Source organism: Ruditapes philippinarum, unplaced genomic scaffold (genome assembly GCF_026571515.1).
Source record: "Ruditapes philippinarum isolate M1 unplaced genomic scaffold, ASM2657151v2 ctg1627_1_1_1_1, whole genome shotgun sequence".
NCBI classification, from domain to species: domain Eukaryota; kingdom Metazoa; phylum Mollusca; class Bivalvia; order Venerida; family Veneridae; genus Ruditapes; species Ruditapes philippinarum.
In genome coordinates this window covers 74,912-102,477 of record NW_026862749.1, presented here as the reverse complement: position 1 = coordinate 102,477, position 27,566 = coordinate 74,912, and the positions used below count along the sequence as shown (strand labels likewise).

The 27,566-nt window shown below is 33.1% G+C and overlaps 1 protein-coding gene across 1 annotated transcript in view; it reads left to right on the top strand.

Annotated features, from left to right (window-relative positions):
- LOC132720095 (nardilysin-like) overlaps positions 1-26,430 on the top strand; it is a 37,190-nt gene extending 10,760 nt beyond the window's left edge. The window contains 17 exon segments of the mRNA XM_060704082.1: positions 1,911-2,003; positions 2,904-3,009; positions 3,951-4,064; positions 4,680-4,784; positions 5,651-5,810; positions 7,528-7,650; positions 8,564-8,612; positions 9,204-9,287; positions 10,292-10,358; positions 11,131-11,258; positions 12,106-12,202; positions 13,239-13,313; positions 13,687-13,830; positions 22,152-22,288; positions 23,103-23,193; positions 25,634-25,750; positions 26,287-26,430. Coding sequence (XP_060560065.1) covers positions 1,911-2,003; positions 2,904-3,009; positions 3,951-4,064; positions 4,680-4,784; positions 5,651-5,810; positions 7,528-7,650; positions 8,564-8,612; positions 9,204-9,287; positions 10,292-10,358; positions 11,131-11,258; positions 12,106-12,202; positions 13,239-13,313; positions 13,687-13,830; positions 22,152-22,288; positions 23,103-23,193; positions 25,634-25,750; positions 26,287-26,430 — 1,834 coding nt within the window.
- The last annotated feature ends 1,136 nt before the right edge of the window (positions 26,431-27,566 follow it).

Sequence of the window (27,566 nt, the reverse complement as noted above, 5' to 3'; positions counted from 1 at the left end):
TGTGTCAGATACCCTCTCTTGACAAAAATGAAAGGGTGTTTGTTTGTATTTTAAACAGATTTTATATTTCATCCTAAACATTTCTCATTATCTTTAATACTCAAACTTTTGAAATACTGTAGAATCTACTGCAACTCAATTTGACAATGAAAAAGAGAGCATACTGTGGCATTACAGATTTAATGGTTTTTGGCAAACAAAAACGTTACATTTATTAGAGTCTGAATATATAAGATTCTTGACCTAGAATTGCTTATTTTTATATATGTGGTTTTAGATCTCTCAGCGGTCATTTTCAGTGCATGTATATGATAAACTATCAAGCTGTCTAAACTTAAAAGCACTGAACTCTCCAATACATTATACGGTTTTTGGATGAGTATTTAACTAGAGAAAACATACTGTCACTTAATGCAGTAACGAGTTAAGTCACTATCAATTTAATAGGAGTTAACCAGTAATTGCACTAAGAGGACTATATTGAACATAGTGCTAGGTAAGTCTGATAAAATTTCTTAAGCAGTGTGTGATTATATTTGATGGTCATACGTTACAATCAATGTGCAATGGTGCAGGAATTGGATGTTGATAATATACATTAATAAATAATAAGTAGTAAGGATTCTGAATGTTTGTATTATAATTTCTTTCAAATATTTTGTATAACCATTTGAATGATGATAAGACAAATATTTCACTGTTTTTATTTATTTTAGTTGTGCCAATAGAAAAGACGCATACATTGTATATCACTTGGCCATTGCCGCCCCAGCGGCGACACTACATGTTTGTGGTTAATACAAGATATTTAATGTTCTATGTTGCCAGTTTAATAGTAAAACCATACCTTTATGTATAGCTATCTTGAGTAAGTAATCCTCGATGGCGTTTGAGGTTGAATGTGTTTTGGTCAGGACCGCAGGGGCTAAAATTGATTTTGTACTCTCACCAAAGTATGGTGATGTTCTGTCGCAGATAACTGTGTTTAGATTTTAGTTGTGTTTAAGGTATTTTGAAGCATACTAAATGCTTTAAAGTATTCTTACACCACTGCTTCTGTCGCCGGCCTACTCAATGGGTAATGATAACGAAAGTGCTGGGTTGGTTCGACAGATTCTATTATATTTACATGGTAAATACGCTCCTGTAATGACATAATAATAACACACGGAAAATACAAACAATTAACAATACAAATTCAGATCAATTGAAATACAATACACAATTACATATAAGGCATTAAATACAAACGTTTACCTGTAGATATATCAATAAATAACTACAAAAAGGATGATAATAGTTTTTAAAGCATAAATGGCTGTTTACATTTGTTTTCAAAATATGGCGGATATCGATTACTCGATAGTGATTGGTTATTGATTTGTTATTGATAGAGAGGAGGTTAATCGAAATAAATACAGTAAAGAACGAAAGTATAAGGAGGTCTGACTACACCTACAATAAGCTACCACTACATTATAAGCTATCTACGTTAGTTTGGTGTTCAATTATACTTTATTATTATGTAATTATGAATGTTTTACATTATAGTTATTAGTGTATGATTGATATTAATGTAGATACGTGTATATAATCATGTAGATAAGGTACTTTTATAAATAGTGTATGTTTAGTTAGTGTAAGTGTGTATATATCATTTGCGTGTATAATGCGTTTATCAGATAATTCAACCCTATGACACTTCCATCACATAAAATAGGGACTGAATATAGAAAGTTGTGAAAATTCTTGAAATTCCATCTATGTTATTTTTTTCTTCGAAGCTTCACATGGTCAGTGCATTAACATTTGTGGATTTAAAAGGGATAAATTGGTAAAAAAAATGTAGACAAAAAAATCAACAACAAAACAACAGGATTGTTTTTAAAGTTTTTTTTTTATTTTTACAGGAGAAAGCCTATTGAGTATATTTCAGATCTGCTGGACTATGAAGGAGAAGGAAGTATCTATTCTTATCTTAAAAAAGGTAAAAAATTATCTATGTAATTTGAATAGGGAAATATTTTTAGGGTTTGGTTTTACGCCCCAACACAGTATAGGTCTTATGGTGACTATACAGTTTTATCTGGTGGAGGAAGACCTTGGTGCCTTTCTGTGCATTATTTCAAACATGAACAGGCACCTGTGTAGAACCACCGACGTTTGTAAGCTAGCTGCATAGCTTCCTCACATGGAAGAAGTCAAAGAAGTCTGTCGGTATTCCAATCCACAGTGATGTGGGATAAGTGGTTTGAATCAACAAGCGTAACCACTTGGCCACAACACAATAAGGAAATAATATACTATAAAACTTTTTAAAAACTGTCTATACACTTGAGTTGTTTTGATATTCTCATAAAAGTTTGCTCACCAAACCTACAAAAGTTATTTATTTAACAACTTAACACATCTTTGGTCAAAACTGTATGTCATTGGCTAAGTCTTTTAACTCTGGCTTAGATTTATACGTAATTATAATATTAAAATAATAATAATTTTCACAAATATATTGGACTAAATAGGAGTCACCTGAATAAAACATAATTACTTACTTAGAATATTAAGAAAGAAAAATAAAAGTTCAACAGAACATCAGTATATTGAAGGGACCTCGAGGTCCTGGGACTTCCACTAAGGTAATTGCCTCAATTGTATGTCAAAATTTACAAAATGTGCAAAAAATAGAATTTGTAAAAATCTTGACAAATTGAAAAAAAAGTACATAAATTTTCAACCCATATATGGGTTTTTAGAACAAATATATAGGGGGATTAAAGAATCATTTCATTTTAATTTGACTTATCAAGAAGATAGATTAAGTTCAACACATTGAATTTCTGCTGTATTAGAACGAGAACAGATAAATAAAAATTTGTGAGACACTTTTCACAGCTATATTTTAGAATGTGGGCAGTGCAGTTACTGGAAGGATATGATATGAACCAGATTTGGACCGCACTAGACATCTGTATCACACTAACTGACGAGGGTCTTAAACATTGGAGTGAGGTGAGTGAAAATCTTTTTTCTTAACTTTTCAAATGTTGTGTTCTTTATGGTTGACACTGTGATCTTTACTGATTTAGCAATGGAAATTTTGTATCTTGGATTCACAGACATCAATCTGGCTTGAGCATAGTTTACTGTTTATGTTGATATAAAGCATAAAGTAAATCTCCGTCATTTGTATTTTTTGTCATTGTCTTTGAGCAAACTCCCTTTTTCAGAATTTTATAATCAAAACAGCAGGTGTCAAGTGCTCAGAGGCAGCTGTCAAAAATTTGTCCTGTAGTGTACTTAATCTCAGTGTTGTAATGTTTTCTATAGTCCTATTGCAATAATTGTTATCAGTTATTCAGTGATAAAGATAGACTACTGCTGAAGCCAGTGCTTTGGTAAATAGACAATACATGGTTGATGTTGGTGAGGAGAAGGTTTATCCAGTGAGCAGGAAAGTGTATCTTGGCGAGTTTAAGTGAGCCAAGATCCGCTTTCGCAGCAAACTGTATAAACCTTTTCCATCCTGACAACAACCTTGTATTCAATTTATTCTGCTTTTATCTAGTTTAACCATGTTCTTTTATTGTTGTAATGTTTTCATTTCCCTGATAAAACAATGGCTATATGTAGTTTTTTTTATTTGTTACTAACCACGTGAAGTCATCATAGGCTAAACATGTGACGAAATAACTGGAGATAGATCTATAAGTTTATTTGGCTAGGCTTTAACCAGCTGATAATATAGACAGCAGGAGGATAAATGTTGCACTTTTATTTCTCATGAACAGATTTTATCTTAACATAAGTTTGCAATTTTCATGTACTTGTTTTGATCTGCCCATTTTAAAACTTCCTAATGGTGAAATGTTATTCATTTTCATGTTGCATATATTCTGTGATGTATGACAATAGAACAACTAAAACTGACAATATGCATTTTCTGTAAACAGGTTGTTAAAGTTATATTTTAATATCTGGACCTGATGCAACGAGAAGGACCGCAGGAGAGCTTCTATAATGAACTTAAAGTTATTACAGAAACAAAGTTTTGGTGGAAAGAGAAGGTATATTAAGTTTCATTTAAAGGATTTTGTAAGGATATTACCAGGATCATTAACTTGATTTTTTTATTGGGTATAGGACAAACACTCTGGTTCCAACTAATTGTGGAGTCGTTATTTACTACACACTCATATAAGATTTTAAGAGCAATTTTGTAGTGAAGGAATTCTTTTGAAACTCCAAACTTGTCTTAAAGGTCATATATATGTTGGTTGCTGAATACCATCTATGTCACTTATATATGAAATTTTACTTAATTATTGCTTTCTAAATTTACAAATGACATGTAGTTGTGTTGTCTTGATTGTCAGTGTATACCTCCACAACTGCTTAACATATACACATACATCTGCATTTTGGTATGTAAATGAAGGTCACTATGTAAGAGACAGAATTGATTGTCACTGAAATAATCTCCCTTGTGATCTTAGCAAATAAAATTGTAGCACTATTTCATAGAATGGCATTAACAACTAGTCCTCGATACCTGGCCCCCTGTTAACAAAACTTTAAGATCAGGATCAAATTTTCAAAACTCAAAAATTCTCCATGATTTATCCCGGTGTCCACGATAAAGAAGAATTGAAATTATCTAGCAATTATGATTGTTATTTCAGGGAGATCCAGCTGGATATGTAGAAATGGTTTCTGACAATATGCAGTTGTACCCTCCAGAAGATTATCTTACAGGACATCAATTCTTGTACAAGTTTGATGAAAAGGTTTGTCAGTTTCTGGCAAATATTGTCAGATGTGTGTGGGTTTTATTGTTATTTGTGGTCATTTATTGCCAGTTTTCTACCAAGAATGAGAAATACTTTGTAATTTTTGGTGTCAGTTATACAATATTCACTGATTTAAAATTTTTACATCAGATTAACAGAAGATCAGTTACTGTAAAGTCAGAAAATATGTGCGAGAGGTTAAATTTTTGGTTAATTCACAAATTTAATATTTTTGTAGATAAAATGTTTGCTTAGTATCAACCAGTCCGATTAAAGTTTGCTGAACTGGAAGTAGACGTTTGCGAATATTAACCTCGCCAGAAATGTGGATTTTAAAAGTTTTAGGTCTCAAGAAAATATATGTTTTGAAGTCTTTTTTTCACTTGCAAAGTTTAGTGATTAACCCATGGTTACCTGTTTGTTCATCTATAATAGTGTTTGAAATAGAAATTGTGTTCTTACATTGTTGATAACGAGCTCGAAGCGAGCTTTACAGAAACGTGAGTGAAAAGTGACCTGCTATATAGTGATGGTTTTAAAAACTTTCGCCCGAAGCACTTCAAAATGGAAAATTGACACATGGCAACGTTTAGAATTCTAAGATGCTGACAAATGCTGATGAATTCTGATTGGAAACAGATGCGTTGACTGGTCTCCTGTCATTTCTATGGGAACCATAATAGGACAGAGAAACAGAATAAATGGAAGTATAAAATAAAATGACATTAAAATGGAAAATGTAAAATAAAAATGAACCATTATTTTAGAATACTATTTGACGGTAAAAGAAAATCGAGCTTGCTTTGAGGCTTCGCCTTTTTGTATTATAAATAGTATTAAACTAACATTTTATGTTTTTGCAGGTTATAAATAATTGTATGGAACAACTAAGGGCAGACAACTGTAATGTAATGTTGACCTCTACAATCTTCACAGAGAGTGATTGCCCTTTTAAAGAACATTGGTTTGGCACTCATTATTCTGTTGAAGACATTCCTAAAGAACAACTACAATCTTGGACTGGTAAGAATTATTTTTTGACAGATTTCTGTATAATGATGTATTGATACTACTGATTGTAGTGTTCTGATATACATCGTTTTCAAATTTAACCTGACTTTTTTTGGAGGAATAGGTAATTGTTAGTTATTGAGAAAGCTGTTTAGATGAACCAAGCCATGGATTATAAGCAAAATGTGTTGAAATCTGCATAAAAATAGACAAACAAGCAAAAAAATTGATTGTGAAGAGAGGTCAAAGCATAATTGAAGCATTCTAAAGGCAACTTCTTTGAACTTACTAGCACTGGTGTTGTATTGATTGTTTGGTTTTACGGCACACCAACACAGTATATGGCATATGGCGCCAAAACAGGAAAGATGATTTTTGCTAACCTCAGTTATTACAAACTTCAAAATGATTTAACCTGCTGGAGGTAAGAGATGCATGGACTCTCGTTTTTCAAACCAATTTAGTCACCTCTTACGATCAAGGACTGGTGTTGTAAGAGTAAACATAGTCATGGCTTAATCCCATTATCCCTGGTAGAGGCATACACCTTAACCACAAGGGCCAGTAGATCCTTAAATATCTTACATCATATATAGTATTTGATTTAATGACATCAACTTTATGATGATGCATAATGTACACAACTTGTTATATCAAACTTACTTATCTAAAAATAGCAGTGTTTTGTACTATTTGGGGTCCGAAATTTCAAAAATAAAATCTTTGAATTGACATCAATTTTATGATGAAGCATAATGTGCATATCAAATTTATCTAATTATAGAAGTGTTTTGTACTTATTTGGGTTTCTAAATTTCAAAATTAAAAATCTTTGAAATAGATTTAATACAAAAACTGGCAGGTTAATCACTGCTAATGAATTCATAAAATTTCCATAGCAAAGTGGTTATGTTCCCTGACCCAATAACATAATGTAACATAGTGTCCGAAACGTACTTTTCCTATCAATGAACCTGCCAGTTTTAAAAATTAACAGCACCGGGAGTATCCCACTTAATTAAACAAGCAGAATATATATGACCTTCAACATTTTGATCATTGTTGTGTTGATTCATTTAAAACAAAAAGAAAGAAACTTGGGCAGAATACTGAGCTGTTTTTACCAAAAGAGAACCATTTTATTGGTAAGATGTTCAGGATATTTATTGCGAATTTTATTACTGAGCTCATTCATTAAAGTGTCATTATGCCTATCCAAGGGTATAAAGTGAGTGAACAGGTAAAAGTCAAGGTAAAAATAGGAAATTTATGTTAATATTGGTCACAGAATTTACCTGTATTGTTCAAATTATAAAAAGAGTATGTATTTTAGACAGATTTATATTTTATCATAAACATTTTTCCAGTATCAGTTTTTGATCAATCACCGTTATAACAGTCAATCTTTAGAAATGTGTAGTCACTTCAGCTAAACTTGACGATAATAATATGAGCATAATGTCACTTAAAATTTTACCCTATACATATACTATTTTTTTCATAAACTTGTCTTTTGTCTTTCCTATTCTTTATTTCGATCTACTGATTTTTTCTGTAAGTTCTTGATACAGGCTGATAACAAAGCATATATAATTATGATACAATAGAAGACGGTTATTTGCTAAATAATAACTGACATAGTATGGTTTTTTTCCCCTGGTACCATTTTCATTTTGCTGAGTTAAGATGTTACGTTCATGATATTACAATTTGATGTTTCTATTTTTAGCAACAGATTTTACATTGAAAGACCTCCAAGCGGAAGATTTAAAGCCAGTGCCTATGATGGTGTCATCCTCTAGTCAACATAAATTGTTCTTTAAGAAAGACACAAAGTTTAATGTGCCAAAAGGTAAGGTATAACAGCTTAATATCTATCATTTATATATAGGAGTTATTTTATACGGATTGTCATGTACATGTAGTTATACAAAACTGAAGTTCAGATATATTTTTTATAGAATTATAAACTTGAAGGCCATAAGCCTGAGCAACAGGATAAACCATGTGAATGATCAACCACTGTAGATTTGAGTGCTTTTAGTAAACCAAGATTTCCATTTGAGGTTGAAGATTGCCGTTGAAATCAAGTGTTCAAGTATGTATGGTCCAAAATACGTGTATTTATCATTTTTGACAGAGTTGTAGCTTTTTTTTATTGTTTTTACCTTATATGTTATAATGGTGAAGAATTTCACATAATTTAAAGATCCTATATGTTGTAAATAAAGTGGTAACAACTTTTACGTGAAATTTTTTATATGTATATAATTATGCTTCTAAAACAATTTCCATACATCCAAGAATATATCAAATATCTACTTAGCAAAGATAATGCATTATTGAAAATCATTAGAAAATTAAAGCATCTATATTTCATATTGAAAAAATTGCTTCTTAAAGAAAAACATACGAATTAATGTGCCAAAATGAAGTATAAAAGCTTGATACTAACTTAAATGAGAGTTTTTTATTACAATTTATAGACTGTATTTACAAAATCTGAGTAGATAAATTCTATAGAATTGTAATTGAAGGATCCCTTTTAAGTATACATTGGATAAACTAGATTGATTTTAGATGAACAAATATTTTAGTTTAAGTTCCTGTGTATCAAGTGTTCAAGCTAATTTCTGAGCATCTGTTTTTGTTTCGTTAAAGTAAATTCTCCTATTTTCTAACCTATCAAGTATGTTCAATGTTTTAGAGTAGGTTTAAATAAAGGAATATTTGATTAATATCTTTATTTTCATTATATCCTGCAGGATACATTTATATGCATTTGAAAATCCCTGTTGTCTGTGATCTGAAGAGGTAAGGCTCATTTTACTTATTCCTGTTTGAATATACATACCAGTTCCTTCACCCCTTGTAGCTGAGGGGTTGCCTTTTATGGTTAAGGTATAAGAATTTCAGTCACCGTTTATCTCTGTGTGATGATAAAAGACAACTAAAAGGGTTCAAATAACTTGAGTTTATGTATCTCTTAGCTCCAAAGGGTGAGGAGTTTTGCCCCCGGTGTTGCTTCACCAAAACTATCTTTCCTGATTTGGTACCATATGACCTGTGTTGCTGGTGAAACCAAACAGACTGAATCCCCAGCTCCTTCCATTTATAGGTAGTCACTGGCATTGTTTCTCTTTATATCATATAATATTATAATATTGATAGTTCCAGGTGGTCACACAAAAAGTTTATATCATGCCTGTGTCTCGTTCAGTAGTCAGTTTTTGTTTAAATCTGTTATATGTACATCTGATTGAAAGCATCAATCTTACCTCGGTCCTTTGTTTAAGTGTGAATGATAAAGAAATCATTTGATTGATGTTATAAAATAAGACTGCTGAATTTGTATTAGTTTTCATAGTCTGAGTGAGCTTAATAATGTTGTTGATTTTTTTTCAGCTCGGCTTTGTGTGATTTATTTATTGCAATACTGGATCAGAATATTTCTGAGCCGACGTACCCTGCTTTGGTAGCTGGATACAGGTAAGTTAGCAACAAGTCCTATATATTTTCGAGTAAAGCCTTGTTAATTATGATGACTATTAACAATCTTTAGAGGCTTTGTTTTATGTAAAAGATGAAAACATTTTTATATGAAAAAGGGAAGCTTAATAATCTATGCTTATCCTGATCTGCTGAAAATAAAAATTATTTTACTTTGTCATAGGTATAACCAGGTTCTGTGCAGTTGGTAGCTCAACTTTTGTATTGTAATATTCAAATTTCTGAATGTTCAAATTGCTCCAGCTTTAAAACTGGGCAAAGCCATTGCATTTAAGTGACCCATTTCAAAAAAAAAAAAAATAAATAAATAAAAAATAAAAAATTAAGGCTCCAAGTCTATGGCATGATAAAATTTAATGAGCTAAGCGTTATAGTAGAATGTTTATATGTCCCAAAACAATTGTGCATGTCTTTCCAAAAATCAATTAAGCAGAAATTAAACAATCAACCGTGTAGTAGGACATCACAGATAAACCTTTACTTTAATATTTACTTGACCAGGCATTTTTTAAGAAATAATATATCCCAATCAGCGATTTTATCGCTAAATAAACTAACTGACAGTTTGTAGTTTGGATGGGATAAATTATAACTCAAGTGAAATAATGATACGCATACAAAAGACAAACACTTGATAAAATCACTGATTGGGATATATTATTTCATTTCTTACACAACATTAACAAATAAATGCTGATGTACATGATACCAAGCTAAATTAAATGATTTGTTTCCGTTATTATTTTCAGCACATCACAGTTTTAATAGGGGAAATGCGGATAGTGTTAGAATATGGGTTTTTGTAAAAATCTCTTGGCAAAAAATAACAGTCAGAATTGTCAAATTGCATTAGATTATTTTTTCTATGATTTTTCATACTAAACATCATCATTATGATAACATACAGAATGGTGCCATTGAATGTTGAAATTGTTGGAAAGAACAAATGAATGTGTTATAATTTATTTTTTTATGATTTTCAGGATTGGGTATATGTGTGATCAGACAGGTATGGTGGTAGAAGTGAATGGCTTTAATCATAAGATACAGGTACGTAAACACTCAGTTTTGGCACTAAGTCATCCAATTTGTGTTCATTGTTACGGAATTTTATGAACCGTTCTAACGAGTGAAAAATTAAAAATGTTGCCAAGTGTACAAATTTAGTTATTTAAGCTGGTATGAGGCACTAAATGTTCATAATTTGTTAAAATTTGCAGACATTTCTCTATCTCCATTAGTAGGGGGTGGGAGGGATAAAAATAGTAAATTCTGTCATATTTTGCGTAATACATTCAATAGTTTCTCCTGAATTGTGAATACATCTGTATTTCTTAACTTTAGAATATACTTTTGTGTATTTGTTTTAGGTTTGTATTTCTTAACTTTAGAATATACAATGTATTTGTTTTAGGTTTGAATTTTTGAAGATTTGTTTTGTTAACTACATGTACATGGAGATTTCATTGTGATGATAAACCATGACTTTGGAATTATTGCCCTTTTTATCTAGAGCATAACTTTAAAGTCAACATGATGTTTCAGCACACTATCATAGTACCCTACGATGAAATGTGGCGTGCAGGGTTTCTTCTTAGCTAGGACATGACAGTTCTAATTGATATTTTTTGTCACCAATTTTTACCCTTATGTGATTTAATATATTAAATCATGATGCATATTTTACATTTTGCAGGCATGTGTTCTTGATGTAACTTCTTTATGTTTTAGACACAACTACTTTAAAGTGTATAACAGTTGTGTCGAAATTTTGTCAATGAATTTGGTGTTGGATTACAAATATTTAAATTCTTCTGAACAGGAAGTTCTACTGCTGACCATTGACCTGATTAAAAATTTCGTTTGTTCTGATGACCTGTTTCATGCAATGAAAGCTGAAGTAAAGAAAACCTACCATAATATGATAATGAAATCATCACATGCTGCAAGGTACGCCAAAGTTTTAGTATTTTTATGGTACTTTACTTCCAGAGATGCTGACATTATATTACCAAATTTTTGTTAGTGTTTGAAAATTTAATTATTCAATCAGAATATACATATACACGTAAAAAAACATCCTTTTCTTTTACTGTTTAAAGAATAATGTCAGTGCCTTACTCATTCTTGAATTGCCATTGGTGTAACACTAGGTTAGGGTTTTGCCTGCAAGATCTATGTCTACAACCACGGAAGACATTTACTTCAACTTTCACATATTGGGTTGAATGATGTACCACTAACAAAGGCCCTTAACTATAGAGATTCCGACAGGGACTTTGGATTCTTTCATGTGAGAAAGCTATCCAGCTAGCTTACGGAACGTTGGTGGTTCTACTCAGGTGCCTGTTCGTGCCTGAAATAATGCACGGAAGGGCACCTGAGGTCTTCCTCCACCAGCAAAGCTGGAACGTCGCGATATGATCTATACTGTGGCGATGTGACGCCCCCCCCCCCCAAAAAAAAAGAGATATTTACTGAAATATATATCCAGAAAGTGGCCATTTGACTAATACCGTGTTGATTGCAATCTAAAACCCAACAAAAAAGAGAAATAATCAAAAACATCTTTACACATTTCTTCTTGTTATTGGTGCCAAAACTTAAATATATTGAAGATTTTGTAAAGATTACAGCTAGACCTGATAGATAGTTGCTAAGAATAGTCATACATGTATGTACTTAAGTATGCAGCTCAGATTTTTAAACAGGAAAAATCTCATTGTCTACAAGAAATCTAGCATGTAATGAACATGTCAGATATATTTTATTTATTTTTGCGCTGGTGATATTCTAGAGTTCTACGTTGGATGGTGACAGTGAAGCACTACTGGTCACATGCTGACAAATACCGGATCATAGACGAGCTTACCAAACAAGAACTCATGGATCTGGTGAACCGTTTTCTGAAACATATTTTCTTAGAATCCCTAGTCAGCGGAAACTTTACAAAACAGGCGAGTATTAATATTTTACTTTAATGTCGATTCTTTATAAATCTTCATATGATTTATGTGACATCACGCTGTATGATTTGCACCAAATCAAAATTGTTGAGGGCTTTTAATTCTCTTATTTTGGGGAGCCTACGTATGAAATAATTATGGGTTTTACCCATTTGTTTGCATACACCTGATGTAACTTCAGAACAGAATTATGGATTTTCCTCCACTCAGTTTTATTGTAGATGAGAAGTTAAGGTTCTTGACATCAAGCTGTTAAAATACTTCTACTTTATTTTGTTAATTCCCCTATTGTTATTACGTGCTCGTACTTTATGTTCAAGTTGTACTTTTTATGTTCCAAGCTGACTTCGAAACTTTAGCCTCTTATTAGTTTGGTCTTGAATCCGTCCAGAGACTTGGATTTCTCTCATACAAGGCAGCTATCAAGATAGGTAACAGAGTCAATAGTTTTACACTGGGGTCAACTAGTGCATCAATTAAAATAAGGGGCTCCTGAGGTTTTCCTTGATCAGTAAAATTTGAAAGTGGCCAAATAATCTTCACAGTGTCATTGTTACTTTAATTAGATAATACCTTATATAAATAGAAAATAAAAAAAATGCCATATGAGGTTTAATGTGCTTTAAATTAAATACTCTACCTTTACAGCCACTGTTATGTTAATTTAAAGTACATAAGAAATGGATAGCAAAGTATAAATATGAAATAATGTCACCTTAGTGCAGTAACTGATTAATTCATATTGAATTATATAAGGTGTTAACCGGTTACTCCACCAAAGTGGTGATATGACAGTGATTTTTTCAGATTCACTGCTTTTTAATGGTGCATTTATTTCCAAGAGAATATCTAGCAAAATTATTTTTTACAGAATTTTCTAAACATGTGTCTAAAATACTTATTTTTCTGAAATGTTTTTTGTATCGCAGAAAATTTTAATTGTACTAACTACTTCAACTTTCAGGAGGCTGTAAGCATAAATGATGAAGTTCTTTCAAAATTGAAAAGTCAGAAACCTGTGGACCAGAAGGTGCTAGAGGTTCGTATTTGTGACCTTTTAAATTGGCTTTTCAAATAATATGGATAGCTTTTGTACTCACCTGGCACACTAAGATTTTGCAACCAAAAATATTATTATAATATATTTTGTGTCTCAGTTTCAAAGCACACTGATATTTTAAAGATTGTTAGCTTTACTGATAGAGAAAGACCTTTACTGCTCCTCTTGTGCACCAGTCCAGTCATGAACAGGCACATTTACCACCAGCCTCCTTTGTTATGTAGATCTTTTCCTTGTGTATTTATTGAGCAATTTCTTTACTTGACAAATGTTTTAGAAAGTCTTTTCTTCAATAAATCCTGGAGGTATTAAAATTCATAATAATAATTAAATATGTTATATTTTTTTCTAGAACAATCTGATTGCCATTCCTCAAGAGAAGCTTTATTGTCAGATCAAGAGTTTCAACCCAGAAGAAACGATGTCCTGTGTTCATAATTATTACCAGAGTCAGCCTGGTACTCTGCTGAAGAGCTGTCTCAATGATCTGCTCTGTGTAAGTTATGGGAACCAGTCATCATATTTTATAGTGTTTTTTTTTGTATATCAAAACTATACAAACGAAGCTGTAAATTGAAGCTGTATATTAAGTGTGGATGTTCATTGGAGTAATTCATCAGTAACAGCTGGTTATTGATATCATTAATTAGAAATTTAAAAAAATCTGGAGGAAAGTTATCTGTCGAGAGCATTAACCACAAAAAAAATTAAATGCAAATTGCAGGCTCGGTTTGATTGAGACTGTACATGAGGAAAAATGAAAAAGTGCAACATCCCTCAGGGCCCTAACTAGAGCTGGCTTGAGATGTACTTAATTTTGAACACATTATGGTGCAAATTGTACTCAACATAGTGCCAATTGGACTCAAAATAGTGAAGATTGGACTCAATATAGTGCAAATTGGAGTCAATATTTTGCAAATTTGACTCAGCATTGTGCAAATAGGACTCAATATAGTGCAAATTTGACTCAGCATTGTGCATATTCCAATATCTTGTTAACATCTCGCAAATCATGAAATTGTTGCCGTGAATTACACGATTTTGTTACCTAATCATGAGAATTATGTCTGTTTGTATTTGGCGGGAAAATATTATATTTCTTTTACTCCAAAAGTTATGAATTGTGTATGTTTGTATTTGGCGGGAAAATATTATATTTCTTTTACTCCAAAAGTTATGAATTGTGTATGTTCGTATTTGGCGGGAAAATATTATATTTCTTTTACTCCAAAACTTATGAATTGTGTATTTTGGTATTGGCGGGAATTTATTTCACTTATGAATTACTCCATATCATGATATTCATGACTCTTTAAATTGGCGGGACGAAACACTATATAAGTGAATTACAATCTTTATTTTGGTAGAAGCGTAGAAGTGTAGAAGTGTTAAAAAAGGTCGTTAAAAGGTGATTAAAAAGTATAGTTGGATGTAAAAGTGAAAATAAAATCTGAATTCAAAAGTGAATTTTGTTGTCTTCAATGTAGTAAAAGTTAAAAGGAAATTAAACGGAAAAAGTTAAGAAAATCTGCTACATTGAATTTGGCGCCGGAACCCGGGAATCGAGAATAGAATTTGAAGATTTTCCACAAAAAAAAGAATTTCTTCACAACGTATATATGATGTCTCTGTGAGATGCGAAAACAAATATCTTACAGTTGGATTGAAAGGATTCTCGATTCAGTCAAAGAAAATAGTGATGTGTGGTATCCTGAAATGTGTTTATGCGTGAAAACAAATTGAAGGCGAAGTGGTAACCACAATCAATAAAGTGTTTCTCAAAGGAATATAAAAGTGAACTAAAAAAAGTGTTGAATAAATTCATGGAACCACTGAGGTAAATTTTGAATAATGTTACTGTGATTTTTTTTTGTGTGTTTATAAATATCTAAATAGTAATCATTAGTGACTTACCATATCTAAAAGGCGTGCGCACACGCTACTTTAATTTCCTTGAGAAGGAATTACAGACTGGAGATAATTTATTAGAAACAAGTATTGAGAGCATAAGCCCAGAAGAATAGAAGAAGCTTGAGCATTCTGTCAATGAAAGTAAACTTAAGATTGATATTTATATAGATAAGCTTACTGTTCAGTCAGAAAAGGTAGCGCGTGCAATTGGTGATTCAGATAGTGAATTTATTCAGGAGATGATTGAAACTGATTCGGTCTTGATAGATAGGGCTTTGTCGATAGCCTTTAAACTGAAAAATGTACAGACCGACCTGAAAAGCAAAATAGCAGAGAATATTATAAAAGAGGAGTCGGACGAAGAAGGATCAGCTTTACAAAAAATGTGTGAAGTTCAGATGAAACTTCAACAAGCCTTCTTTGAACATCAGCAAGAACGGGCAGAAGAGCAAATGAAAATGCAACAGAAATTCTTTGACAAGCAACACAGTCTCAAAATTAAGAGTGAGAATACTGTCAAATTGCCAAAGTTAGACATAGTTTCCTTCAATGGAAATAAACTGCAATGGATGGAATTTAGGGACTCTTTCTCTAATGCTGTACATGAAAATGACAATCTGTCGCCAGTTGACAAGTTCAACTATTTAAAGAGAAAGCTGGTTGGAGAAGCTAGAGGTGTAATCGCTGGACTGACATTATCTAATGAAAACTACGGTTTTGCCATAACAATTCTAAAGGAAAGATTTGGAGATAAACAAGACATTATATTTTTGCATTACAAGGGGCTGGTGAACGTTGCATCCCCTAAAGATACAACTGAAAGTTTGCGATTCTTTTATGACAAAATACAAAAGCACTTGAGAAGTTTGGAGGTTATGCATGAGAGTTTGGAGCAACAAGTGTTCGTATCAATTATTCGGAGCAAACTACCAAGTGAAGTTCTTATGCATCTTGAAGTACAAAAGGGTGCAGACAATAAGTGGACGATAACCAAGCTTCGTGAGTTTCTCAGACAGTATATTTTATCCAGAGAAAAGTCAGACAGACCGAAACTAGTCAGTGCTAATTTTGTACCTGATAGAAGAGTTAATGCACAGTTTCAAAGATCAACAAATACTTTTAAAAGCTACAGGGGTAATTCAACAACAAGTAACACTACCGGAGCTCTGACTGCATATGACAAGAAAGGACATACACCTCTAAAACATCATCAAAAACAACAACAACATAAGAGAAAATATGTAGATTCTGTAGTAAAAATCATTGGAGTGACGAATGTCCGAAGTTTAAAACAATCGACGAAAGAAAAGCTCAAATAAAGGGATGCTGTTATAAATGCTTAAAAGAAAGAAGGACACATGTCTCCTGGCTGTAAAAGTATACGTGTTTGTGTATATTGCAATAAATCAAATATACACCACAGAAGCTCATGCCCTGAAAAATGTAGAAAAGCATCTCTGCAAGAAAGTGTAAATTTGTTAGAAGAAGTAGCATGTGTGTCTGAAGATAGAGTAAAACCAAAGGAAATTCTTAGAAGTTCTACGGATGACAAAGCTTGTATTGAAAGTGCTTTGTTATTTTCTAATGAAATAGTGATGATGCAAACATCGCGCACTGAGATTTGTGATCCAGATGGTCAAAATAAAGAGAATGTAAGAATCTTATTAGATGCAGGGTCGCAAAGAACATACATAACCGAGAGACTGGCCAAATCGTTGAATCTCAAGAAGAAAAGTAGGCAAGAGATTCGTCTAGTTACATTTGGGAGTGACAAACCTAAAGTGATTAGGACAATGTCTACGCAATTGAATATTCGATTTAAGGATGGACAGAATTTCGCTATAACAGCAAATATTGTTCCAACAATTACAGGAAGCATTCAAAGAAAACCGGTGTCTATATCTAATAACGGAGAGTTTAGATCATTAATCAAGAATCTTACTCTAGCGGATGATATACCGACTGAAGAATACACAGATTCTATTTATTTGCTGTTGGGAAATGATTATTACTTAGATATAGTGTTAGGATATAAAATAGAAATTCAGCCAGGCTTATACCTCTTGTCATCAAAACTTGGTTGGATTCTTTCAGGGAGAACAAGTGAAATCGATGACAGCGTTACTGATGCCAATATGCTCATTTTATCATATGGCAATAACATAACTAAGACACAAGTGTTTACAACAGTTGACACATGTGTTCCAAACTTACCTGACATAGAAGACTTTTGGAATATAGAAACAATAGGATTGAAAGATAGCACACATGAAAGAACTGAGGATGATCAAGCGATAGATAAGTTCAAAGAAAGTCTTGTGTTCAAAGATAACAGATATTATGTCAAGTGGCCGTGGAGAGGCGACAATTATGAAGTTCCAGAAAATCGTCCTCTAGCTTTTGGACGGCTTAAATCATTAGTGAAAAGGTTCAAAGATAACCCAGATGTATTACAGAAATATGATTCTGTTATTCAAGATCAGCTTGAAAAGGGCATTATAGAAAAGGTTGAGACCTCTGAAAAGAATGGACATATACATTACTTACCCCATCACGCAGTGATAAAGCCTGACAAATCAACAACAAAGCTGAGAATTGTGTATGACGCGTCAGCTAAATCAAAGGTTGAAAATAACAGTTTGAACGACTGCCTTTACAGAGGACCCGTGCTTTTGAATGATTTGTGTGGAATTCTGCTAAGATTTCGACTACATAAGATCGGTATTGTTTCCGATATAGAGAAGGCTTTCCTCCAAGTTGGGTTGCAGAAAGATCAAAGAGATGTCACTCGTTTCATATGGCTGAAAGATATTGAACACCCAGACATATCGCAAAATCAGGTACAAGAATACCGGTTTTGTAGGATCCCCTTTGGAATTGTGTCAAGCCTTTTCTTATTGGGAGCAACAATTGATTATCACTTGGAGTGCTATAACAATGAAATCGCCAAGAAACTGAGACTAGATATTTATATGGACAATGTTGTAACGGGAACAGAAAACGTTGAAGCTGCGAAAGACTTGTATATTAGGTCCAAAAGAATTTTCGACGATGCCAGCATGAATCTTAGCGAGTGGGCGTCTAACAACAGAGTCGTGACGGAAAGTATTCCACCTGAAAACAGAGCAAATGGAACTGTGATTAAAGTGTTAGGTCTTGAATTGAACAGACACAATGATACATTGGCGATACAGAAAGTGAATAAATCGACAACTCAGTGTGTAACTAAACGTGTCATTTTGAGCAAAATTGCCTCTGTATTTGACCCTCTAGGTATATTTTCACCAGTTACGCTTAGAGGAAACATTCAAACACTGTGGAACAAAAAAGTCGATTGGGACCAGCCAATTGACGAAGAAGACATTGTTGTATGGCATGAAATTCAACGAGATCTCAGTGAAATAAATGAATATGCCACCCCACGATGCATTGTAAGTGAAGGTGATAACAAAAATATTCTTGTGTGTTTCTGTGATGCCTCTACCAAAGCACACGTTACCGTTATATATTTAATGCAGAAAGGGAATTCACAACAGCACATCGAAATAGTATTTTCAAAGACTCGACTTGCCCCAACTTCAAACATCAGTATTCCACGACTTGAAGTTCATTTGTTCTCAGATTCTCAGTGTGCATTAAAGTGGATTATGTCGGCAAAAACAGCTTCCGTTGTTTGTTAGAAATCGAGTTAATGAAATAAAGGACCACAAACATGTGTCCTTCCATTATGTTACGTCTAGAGACAATCCAGCTGATATAGCCAGTCGGGGTTGCTCTACAAAAGATCTTGTGAAAAATTCGTCATGGTGGCATGGTCCTGAGTGGCTATTGCAAGACATTTCCGAAAGGACATTAGATGAGTTAACGTGTAAAGAAAATGATAGAATGGACAAAGCAATGGCAACAAGATGTAAGGTAAAAGAAAAGAAGAGAAGTGAAAATGTGTGTGTTTCTGCATATGGAGCAAAGTATGAATGTTTTCCTTCGTGTGCTCCATTTGAAATTGATCAAACAAAATATTCTTCGGTGACGAAGCTATTACGTGTCACAGCATATGTTAAAAGAGCAATCGGTAAAATGGAAAAGGAAGACTATGATTAACATATTCCAACATCAAAGGAAATTCAAGACGCTGAAAATATGTGGATAAAACATGCGCAACACAAACATATTTTGGAAGTTTATGAGTCTATCAGAGGAAAGAAAAAAATGCAATTTACAGCAGCAACTTGGTGTGTTCATTGATATAAACGCTATTGATATAAATGCTTGTTTAACGGAGTCTGCTAGACATCCGTTACTGCTACCTCGCAATGATCCTTTAACAGTGTCAATTGTCGAAAGGGAACATAAGCGTTTGGTTCACTCAGGTGTGTCTCAAACACTAAGTCAACTTAGATATCGTGACTGGATACCGAGCGGAAGAGCTACGGTACGAAAAGTTCTTCATAAGTGCTGATTGTGTCGTCGAGTTGAAGGAGGAGCGTATAAAATGCCTCTTATGGCTCCGCTGCCTCGTTAAACAGTTACAAAATCAACACCTTTCAGTCATATTGGATTGGATAATCTCGGACCATTATACATAAGGGACAATCAAACCATAAAAAAGGTGTGGGTGTGCCTATATACATGTATGGTCACGCGTGCAGTTCATCTCGAAATGGTCAAAGACATGACAACAAATGCATTTTTAAACAGTTTTTGGAGATTTATAGCATGCAGAGGAAAACCACAAGAGGTCATCAGTGACAATGCGTTACATTTTAAGCTGGCAAAACGTACAATTGAGTTGCTATGGTGTTCAATTTTGAAAAGTGATGATGTTCAAAGCTACAGTTCTGTGAGGGTATTAAATGGAGGTTCATTGTAGAAATCGCTCAATGGATGGGCGGCTTCTATGAAAGACTTGTTGGTTTAACTAAAAGAAGTTTACGTAAATCTATTGGAAGAAAGTTATTTGACAGCGACCAGCTTATAACTATCATAAAGGAAGTTAAAGCTATTGTGAACTGTCGCCCATTAGTTTATGTTGGAGAAGATATAAACTCCAATATCACGCTGACACCTTCACACTTCATTTGTTTGAACCCGAATGTTGGCTTTCCTGAAATTGAAATATCTTCAGATGACCCAGGATAAATTGTTGGCAATATGGAAAAAAGGACAGCGGCTTTTAGATTCCTTCTGGAAATTATGGAAAGACGAATATTTATGTAGTCTTAGGGAAAGAACACAAACAAATCTAAAACAAGGAAAATATAAAGTACAATTCAATCCAAATGTAGGTGATGTAGTGCTTATCAAAGATAATACTACTAGAGGTAGCTGGAGGCTAGGAAAAGTCATTCATCTGTATGTTAGTTCCGATGGTTATGTTCGTTCTGCAGATATTGAAACTGCATCCAAAAAAGACCTTTAAGCTTACTTTATCCTATTGAAACTTCAAAACTTCTTATTCCAGAGACAGAGGATATAAGACCAAAAGCAAAGAAAAAACTGGTATACGTTTCGAGAGAAAGGTAGCAAATTTAGCGAAATTACGCCTTAAAAATCTTCTTAAGTAATTAACAATCCATAGGTATTTAAAGACAATACTTTTGTGTTGTTGGGGAAATCCGCATACGCGTGTATGAACAGTATTTATTTTTGAAAAATAGAGTGTGAATATATTTATGCACGAATTACAAAACAATAAGAATAATATTATTTTATCCTTGAAAATATTGTACGAATAAAATAGGAGACGAATTATTTCATATCACATGACTGTACGCGCTAATAATTTGGAGCATAGTTATAACACATGGTGATTTTACGCGCGAATAATTTGGAGCAATATTATACTACATATAGAGGGGAAGAACCTGTGTTTTGTCGCGTTGAATATGAAGACGATTACCATTGCTATACGTACAATGCAATAAATGAATAATAATGTACTGAGGTACTGACTTTTAGTTCAACAGAACAAGGGATGTTCTATATCGTATGTTGCTTAGACATTTATATAAAAAAAAACCTACTGAAACAAGTTGAACTATTTATATGCATTAAAATGTTACATACATACATTGCTTTGAAACAGATATTGTAAATGTTTATAAATTGAAAGATTTGTTTAAGAAAACAGGAGTATGTTTCGTTCATTATGTTTAAAAATATGTTTGCCATTATGACTATTTGTTTAAATTTATTTGCGCAAGTATGAGTTTAATTTTCTAAGAAGAAGATTGTTTCCATTCTTGCATTTTTAGAATATTTAAAGAGCAATTTTAATATGTACTATTTTAGTGAAAGATATCATATTTTAATTTTTGTTGGCCGGAGTGTCGTGAATTACACGATTTTGTTTTACTCCTAATCATGAGAATTATGTCTGTTTGTATTTGGCGGGAAAATATTATATTTCTTTTACTCCAAAAGTTATGAATTGTGTATGTTTGTATTTGGCGGGAAAATATTATATTTCTTTTACTCCAAAAGTTATGAATTGTGTATGTTCGTATTTGGCGGGAAAATATTATATTTCTTTTACTCCAAAACTTATGAATTGTGTATTTTGGTATTGGCGGGAATTTATTTCACTTATGAATTACTCCATATCATGATATTCATGACTCTTTAAATTGGCGGGAAGAAACACTATATAAGTGAATTACAATCTTTATTTTGGTAGAAGCGTAGAAGTATAGAAGTGTTAAAAAAGGTCGTTAAAAGGTGATTAAAAAGTATAGTTGGATGTAAAAGTGAAAATAAAATCTGAATTTAAAAGTGAATTTTGTTGTCTTCAATGTAGTAAAAGTTAAAAGGAAATTAAACGGAAAAGGTTAAAAAAATCTGCTACAGTTGTTTTATCAACAAATTTATAATTTTTATAGGTTGTTTATGTACATTATATTGCAGACACGTATGACAGAGCCATGTTTTAACACATTACGTACAAAACAACAATTGGGTTACAGTGTAAGTTGTACTAACCATATGAGATGTGGTGTCATTGCTCTGGGGATATGCGTGGAATGCAAAGCTCAGAAATTCAGGTATCAATGCCGCCATGTTGTTTCTTTAACAGTTAAAGTGATGAGGGTCAACAGAAAATTGAGTGAATCTAAAAAAAGGATTGGAGCACCACACTAAATCCTGTATTCTGGTATATTCCGGACAAGGCGCTTGAATAATAAAATACTTGAATGATAAAATACTAAAAAGTCTTGCCTTTTTACTAAATGGAATGAATTTTAAAACGTCTAATTCATCTTTTCACACGCATGTATGTATGAGAATAAATGAAAAATGTTATAATTTGGGAAAAAAAGATATTTGTCTATTTTCTGCAAGCCTCTAGAGGTACTGCTCCAATCATGTAATAAGTTAAATCCCAGAAAATTACCTGACTATATGCCACTATGTTTGTGAATGCAGTCTTGCTTGTACTTCTCTAATAGTCCTGCTGCAATCGTATGAAACTTTAAATGTTGTGTTATTAGTAAAAATAGCTGTTCACATAATTGGCTGGCCTAAATGGCTGTGAAAGTTTATTTCAGAGTTATGTCCCTTGTTTTTTTAGCACTATATGTACTGTTCAGTCATGACTACATGTATTTCTTTGAAAATATTTCACTTGTTTCTAGCAGGACTTTTCATATAATAAGAGAAACTGTTGTACTTATCCAAGCATCGGTGTCTGGTTAAGTTTTTGCATCCAAAACTACTGAAAGGAATCGGTTAATTTTTTACACACTTGTAAGCATTTCGTAAGCAATTTACCTTGTGAACATCTTTAGAATTCACTTTTTTCAAAATTCTAGTCTTGCCGTTAGACTGTAATTTACAATATGAGATAATTTTTTTCAGTATGCAATATGTCGATGAACAGATAGAGAAATTCCTTCTGAAGATGAAAGATATCCTGCAATGTATGACCCAGGAAGAATTTGAGACCTTGGTAATTTATGAAATGTTCTTCATTGTTGCCTTATGTATTCTTATAAACTTAGAGAGGGAGGGAGCGAGGGAGAGACAAGGTTTGAAATTGTTTAGGGAGAGTCAGCTTGATTCTTTGCCTGAAATAGTGTCCAGAGGGGCACCTTAGGTCATCCTCCACAAGTAAAACTGGAAATCACTGTATGATCTTTATCAGTGTCAGTGCAACTTTAAACTAGACTAAAGAAAGATAAAATAAAGAAAAAAAAAAGGAAATCATTATTCTGGAGAATAAAGTATGGAAAGTTGAAAAATGATCGTATATACCGGTAATTGATAACAATTAGTGTAAAGATTCAACTCCCTGGATATCAATATATACACCTGGAAATAAGTTAAGCACACCCGGGAGCCTCAATTTTGACATGACAACAACTGAAATTTTAAATTTTATTTAACGTTATTAAAAATTTAGCTACATAATGTAAGTTTAGGTTACGTATTTGTCAACATTTACTAAAAATATCTACCAGTAAATGTTTTGTTAACGCTCCAACACCATACTTATAAACACTTCCATTTTTTTAAAAAAACAACACACATGCTTATGCTTCAATAATTATACCCCCGCACAACAAAGTTGTAAGGGGGGTATACTGGAATCAGCTTGTCCGTCCGTCCGTCGGGTTTTTCTTGACCGCCCAATAACTTAAGATTCCTTTGACCCTTAGTCTTCATATTTGGCATGGAGGTTAGCCATGATTAGTAGATGACCCCTATTGATTTTGAGGTCACCAGGTCAAAGGTCAAGGTCACAGGGGCCTTGACTTCAAAAAGCTTGTCCGCCCAATAACTTAAGATTCCTTTGACCTACAGTCGCCATATTTTGCATGGAGGTTAGACATGATTAGTAGATGACCCCTATTGATTTTGAGGTCACCAGGTCAAAGGTCAAGGTCACAGGGGCCTTGACTTCAAAAAGCTTGTCCGCCCAATAACTTAAGATTCCTTTGACCTACAGTCGTCATATTTGGCATGGAGATTAGACATGATAAGTAGATGACCCCTATTGATTTTGAGGTCACCAGGTCAAAGGTCAAGGTCACAGGGGCCTTGACTTCAAAAAGCTTGTCCGCCCAATAACTTAAGATTCCTTTGACCCTTAGTCTTCATATTGGGCAGGGAGGTTAGTCATGATAAGTAGATGACCCCTATTGATTTTGAGGTCACCAGGTCAATGGTCAAGGTCACAGGGGCCTTGACTTCAAAAAGCTTGTCCGCCCAATAACTTAAGATTCCTTTGACCCATAGTCTTCATATTTGGCATGGAGGTTAGTCATGATTAGTAGATGACCCCTATTGACTTTGAGGTCACCAGGTCAAATGTCAAGATCACAGGGACCTTGACTTCAAAAAGCTTGTCCGCCCTATAACTTAAGATTGCTTTGACCCACAGTCTTCATATTTGGCATGGAGACTAGTCATGATTAGTAGATGACCCCAATTGTTTTTGAGGTCACCAGGTCAAAGGTCAAGGTCACAGGGGCCTTGACTTCAAAAGACTTGTCCGCCCAATAACTTAAGATTCCTTTGACCCACAGTCTTCATATTTGGAATGGACGTACGTCATAATTAGTAGATGACCCCTATTGATTTTGAGGTCACCAGGTCAAAGGTCAAGGTCACAGGGACTTTGACTTCAAAAAGTTTATCTGCCCAATAACTTTAGATTCCTTTGACCCACAGTGTTCATATTTGGCATGGATGTTGATCATGATTAGTAGATTACCCTTTTTGATTTTGAGGTCACTGGATCAAAGGTCAAGGTCATAGGGACTTTGACTTCAAAAAGTTTGTCCACCCATTAACTTAAGATTCCTTTGACCCACAGTCTTCATATTTGGCATGGATGTTGATCATGACTATAAGGTGACCCCTATTGATTTTGAGGTCACTGGGTCAAAGGTCAAGGTCACAGGGACCTTGACAAAAAAAGCTTTTCTTCTCAATTGCTAAAGAATGTCCTGTCCGCAATGTAATGATTTTGACATTTTCACATTTGAAGCATGTAGAATACATAACTTAGCAATGCACTGGCTTAGTAACCTCAGATTTAAAAGGGAGGTTGTCCTTGAGCTCTAAATGGCCACTGTTGATTCTGACAAAGTGGTATGCGGGGGTATTCACGCCATGATAGTGGCAGTTCTAGTTTGGTTAAGAATAAACTAAACTCATAAATTTACTGGTTAATGATTATTAAATAGGTATCGCTTCTTATCAAATTACTATTTATTAGCTCAATTAAGTTATCATCTCATGACAGTGATTTCAATCACAACCAATTTTAAATTTCCGGGGTGTGCTTAACTTATTTCCAGATGTATATATGAAAATACAGAAAAGAACATCAACCAATATGTAATAAGATAGATATTCATTCTTTATTTTATATTTATTTGTAGATAGAATCTGAGATTACATTGAAAAGGACAGAGTATACTCAGCTAGAAGAGGAAACCTCTAGACATTGGCTAGAGATTGTTGATCAAACTTACGTCTTTGATCGGCTAGAAAAAGAGGTGAGCTGTATAGTACATGGTCTATATGCTGTTACCTTTGATTTATCAGGTGCCAGTTTGTGTAAATGTTTGAAAAACCTAATTTTTGTCCCAGAAATTGAATTGCATGCGTCTAAAACTAAGAAGGGGTATTCGGTTCATATTGCAGTCATGTTTTTGATTTTTGAGAAATTAATCATTGTATGCAAAACAGGTACAAGAAAGATATTAAAAATTGTGATTACACTTATTCTGACATATACTGTGGAACAATAAAAAGTACGATAGAAATTCAGAATATGACAGTGACTTAACGTGCCATTCTTAAAAAGTCAGCACTTTCTTTATGGTTGTAATAAACTATCGTGATACGTATTTTTGTGGGATCGCTAGATTAATTAGCTTGCAACAGTTAAAAAAAGAGATTTGTGGCGGTTAGTTTTGATCATTACACATCTTTAAACCGTCCGATATTGATAAATACCACATCCAAAAATTGTCATTCTTATTATATATGAGCGAAATGAAATAAATATTTAAATTATTCATTTTTTCAGATAGCTGTTTTAAAGAAGCTTTCATTGAAAGATTTACAAGACTGGTTTGCCGATGAATATTTGGGAGATAAACAGAGAAAGATAAGTTTTCAGGCATGTATTTTCTCATGGCAAACAAAGTCATGTATATTACGTTTCTTATAGCTTCTTTTGGTCTAAAGAATTTAACTTTTATTTTGTAAAATTTGAAATAATTTTCAGGTGAACAAAATAAAAGCGAAGATGATAAATGACATGAAAAGAGATATAACAAAATGAAGATTTGTCATTGATATGGTTGAAAATTAAAAAAAAAATGTACGTATATTTTTTGTAAGGGCTAGGGTTCATTAGTAAGCATTTACCTATTTAAAGTGGTTTAGATTGGAACCAACCAATAAAGTGTTATTTTTTTTATTTGTTTGGGTCATGAGACATAACAAATTATGGTAGCAAAATTTCAGACCCTAATGTGCTTATTTGCAAAACCGAAAGAAATCCAATCTCCTTGAAGCAGTTACCTCCCTTTATATGTACACTAACGCCGAAAAATTAAAGGGAGATCCCTGCGTAAAGATTGTCAAATGACAGAAGCATTAATTTTCAAGCTTTCTTGGGGGGGGGGGGGAAGGGGGAATAGTTCCCGAATGGTCGAACATTTCTAATATTGCGTTATTCTTTATAGATATGTATGCTTATATTAAGCTTAATGATTATTTACATCAGTGTAAAACAACAGGTTTACTGTGAACAAAATATATCGAAATTAATAAGGGTTACAAACGCTAATTTAGAATAACTAATGTGGGTTTCTTCAGGCCGTTAACATATAACTTCACCGTGGTCGAGTGGTTTACATATTCGCTTATGAAGTGAGATGTCTGGAGTTCAAATCCCAGTTAAGGCAACTCATTTTTTAAAAAAAATTGTTTAAGTCAAATAAACGTTGAATTGAAAATCAGTGTTCTTATAGCCAATTTACTACAGTTAAAACACTGGAAACAGCATTGGTGGCACTATACAAAAACAAATTGGTTTATAATCTCACAACCTTCACCTTTCTGACATTCTGAGACCCAACAAATTCAGCGCCTTCTGTGCTTTGATTTTATTATTTTATCAACTGTCAATTTACTAAAATGATTTATAGTTTGCTTATTAACTAAAGTAAATTTGTTAGAATTCATTTGAAATACTGCAATCTTATTGGACAAAAATAACTTGTAACACTAAATTGTATTATTTCTATAAAATAGTTTAATGATTATTATTTTTTTTTTAATAAGTAGGTTTGGTTTTAT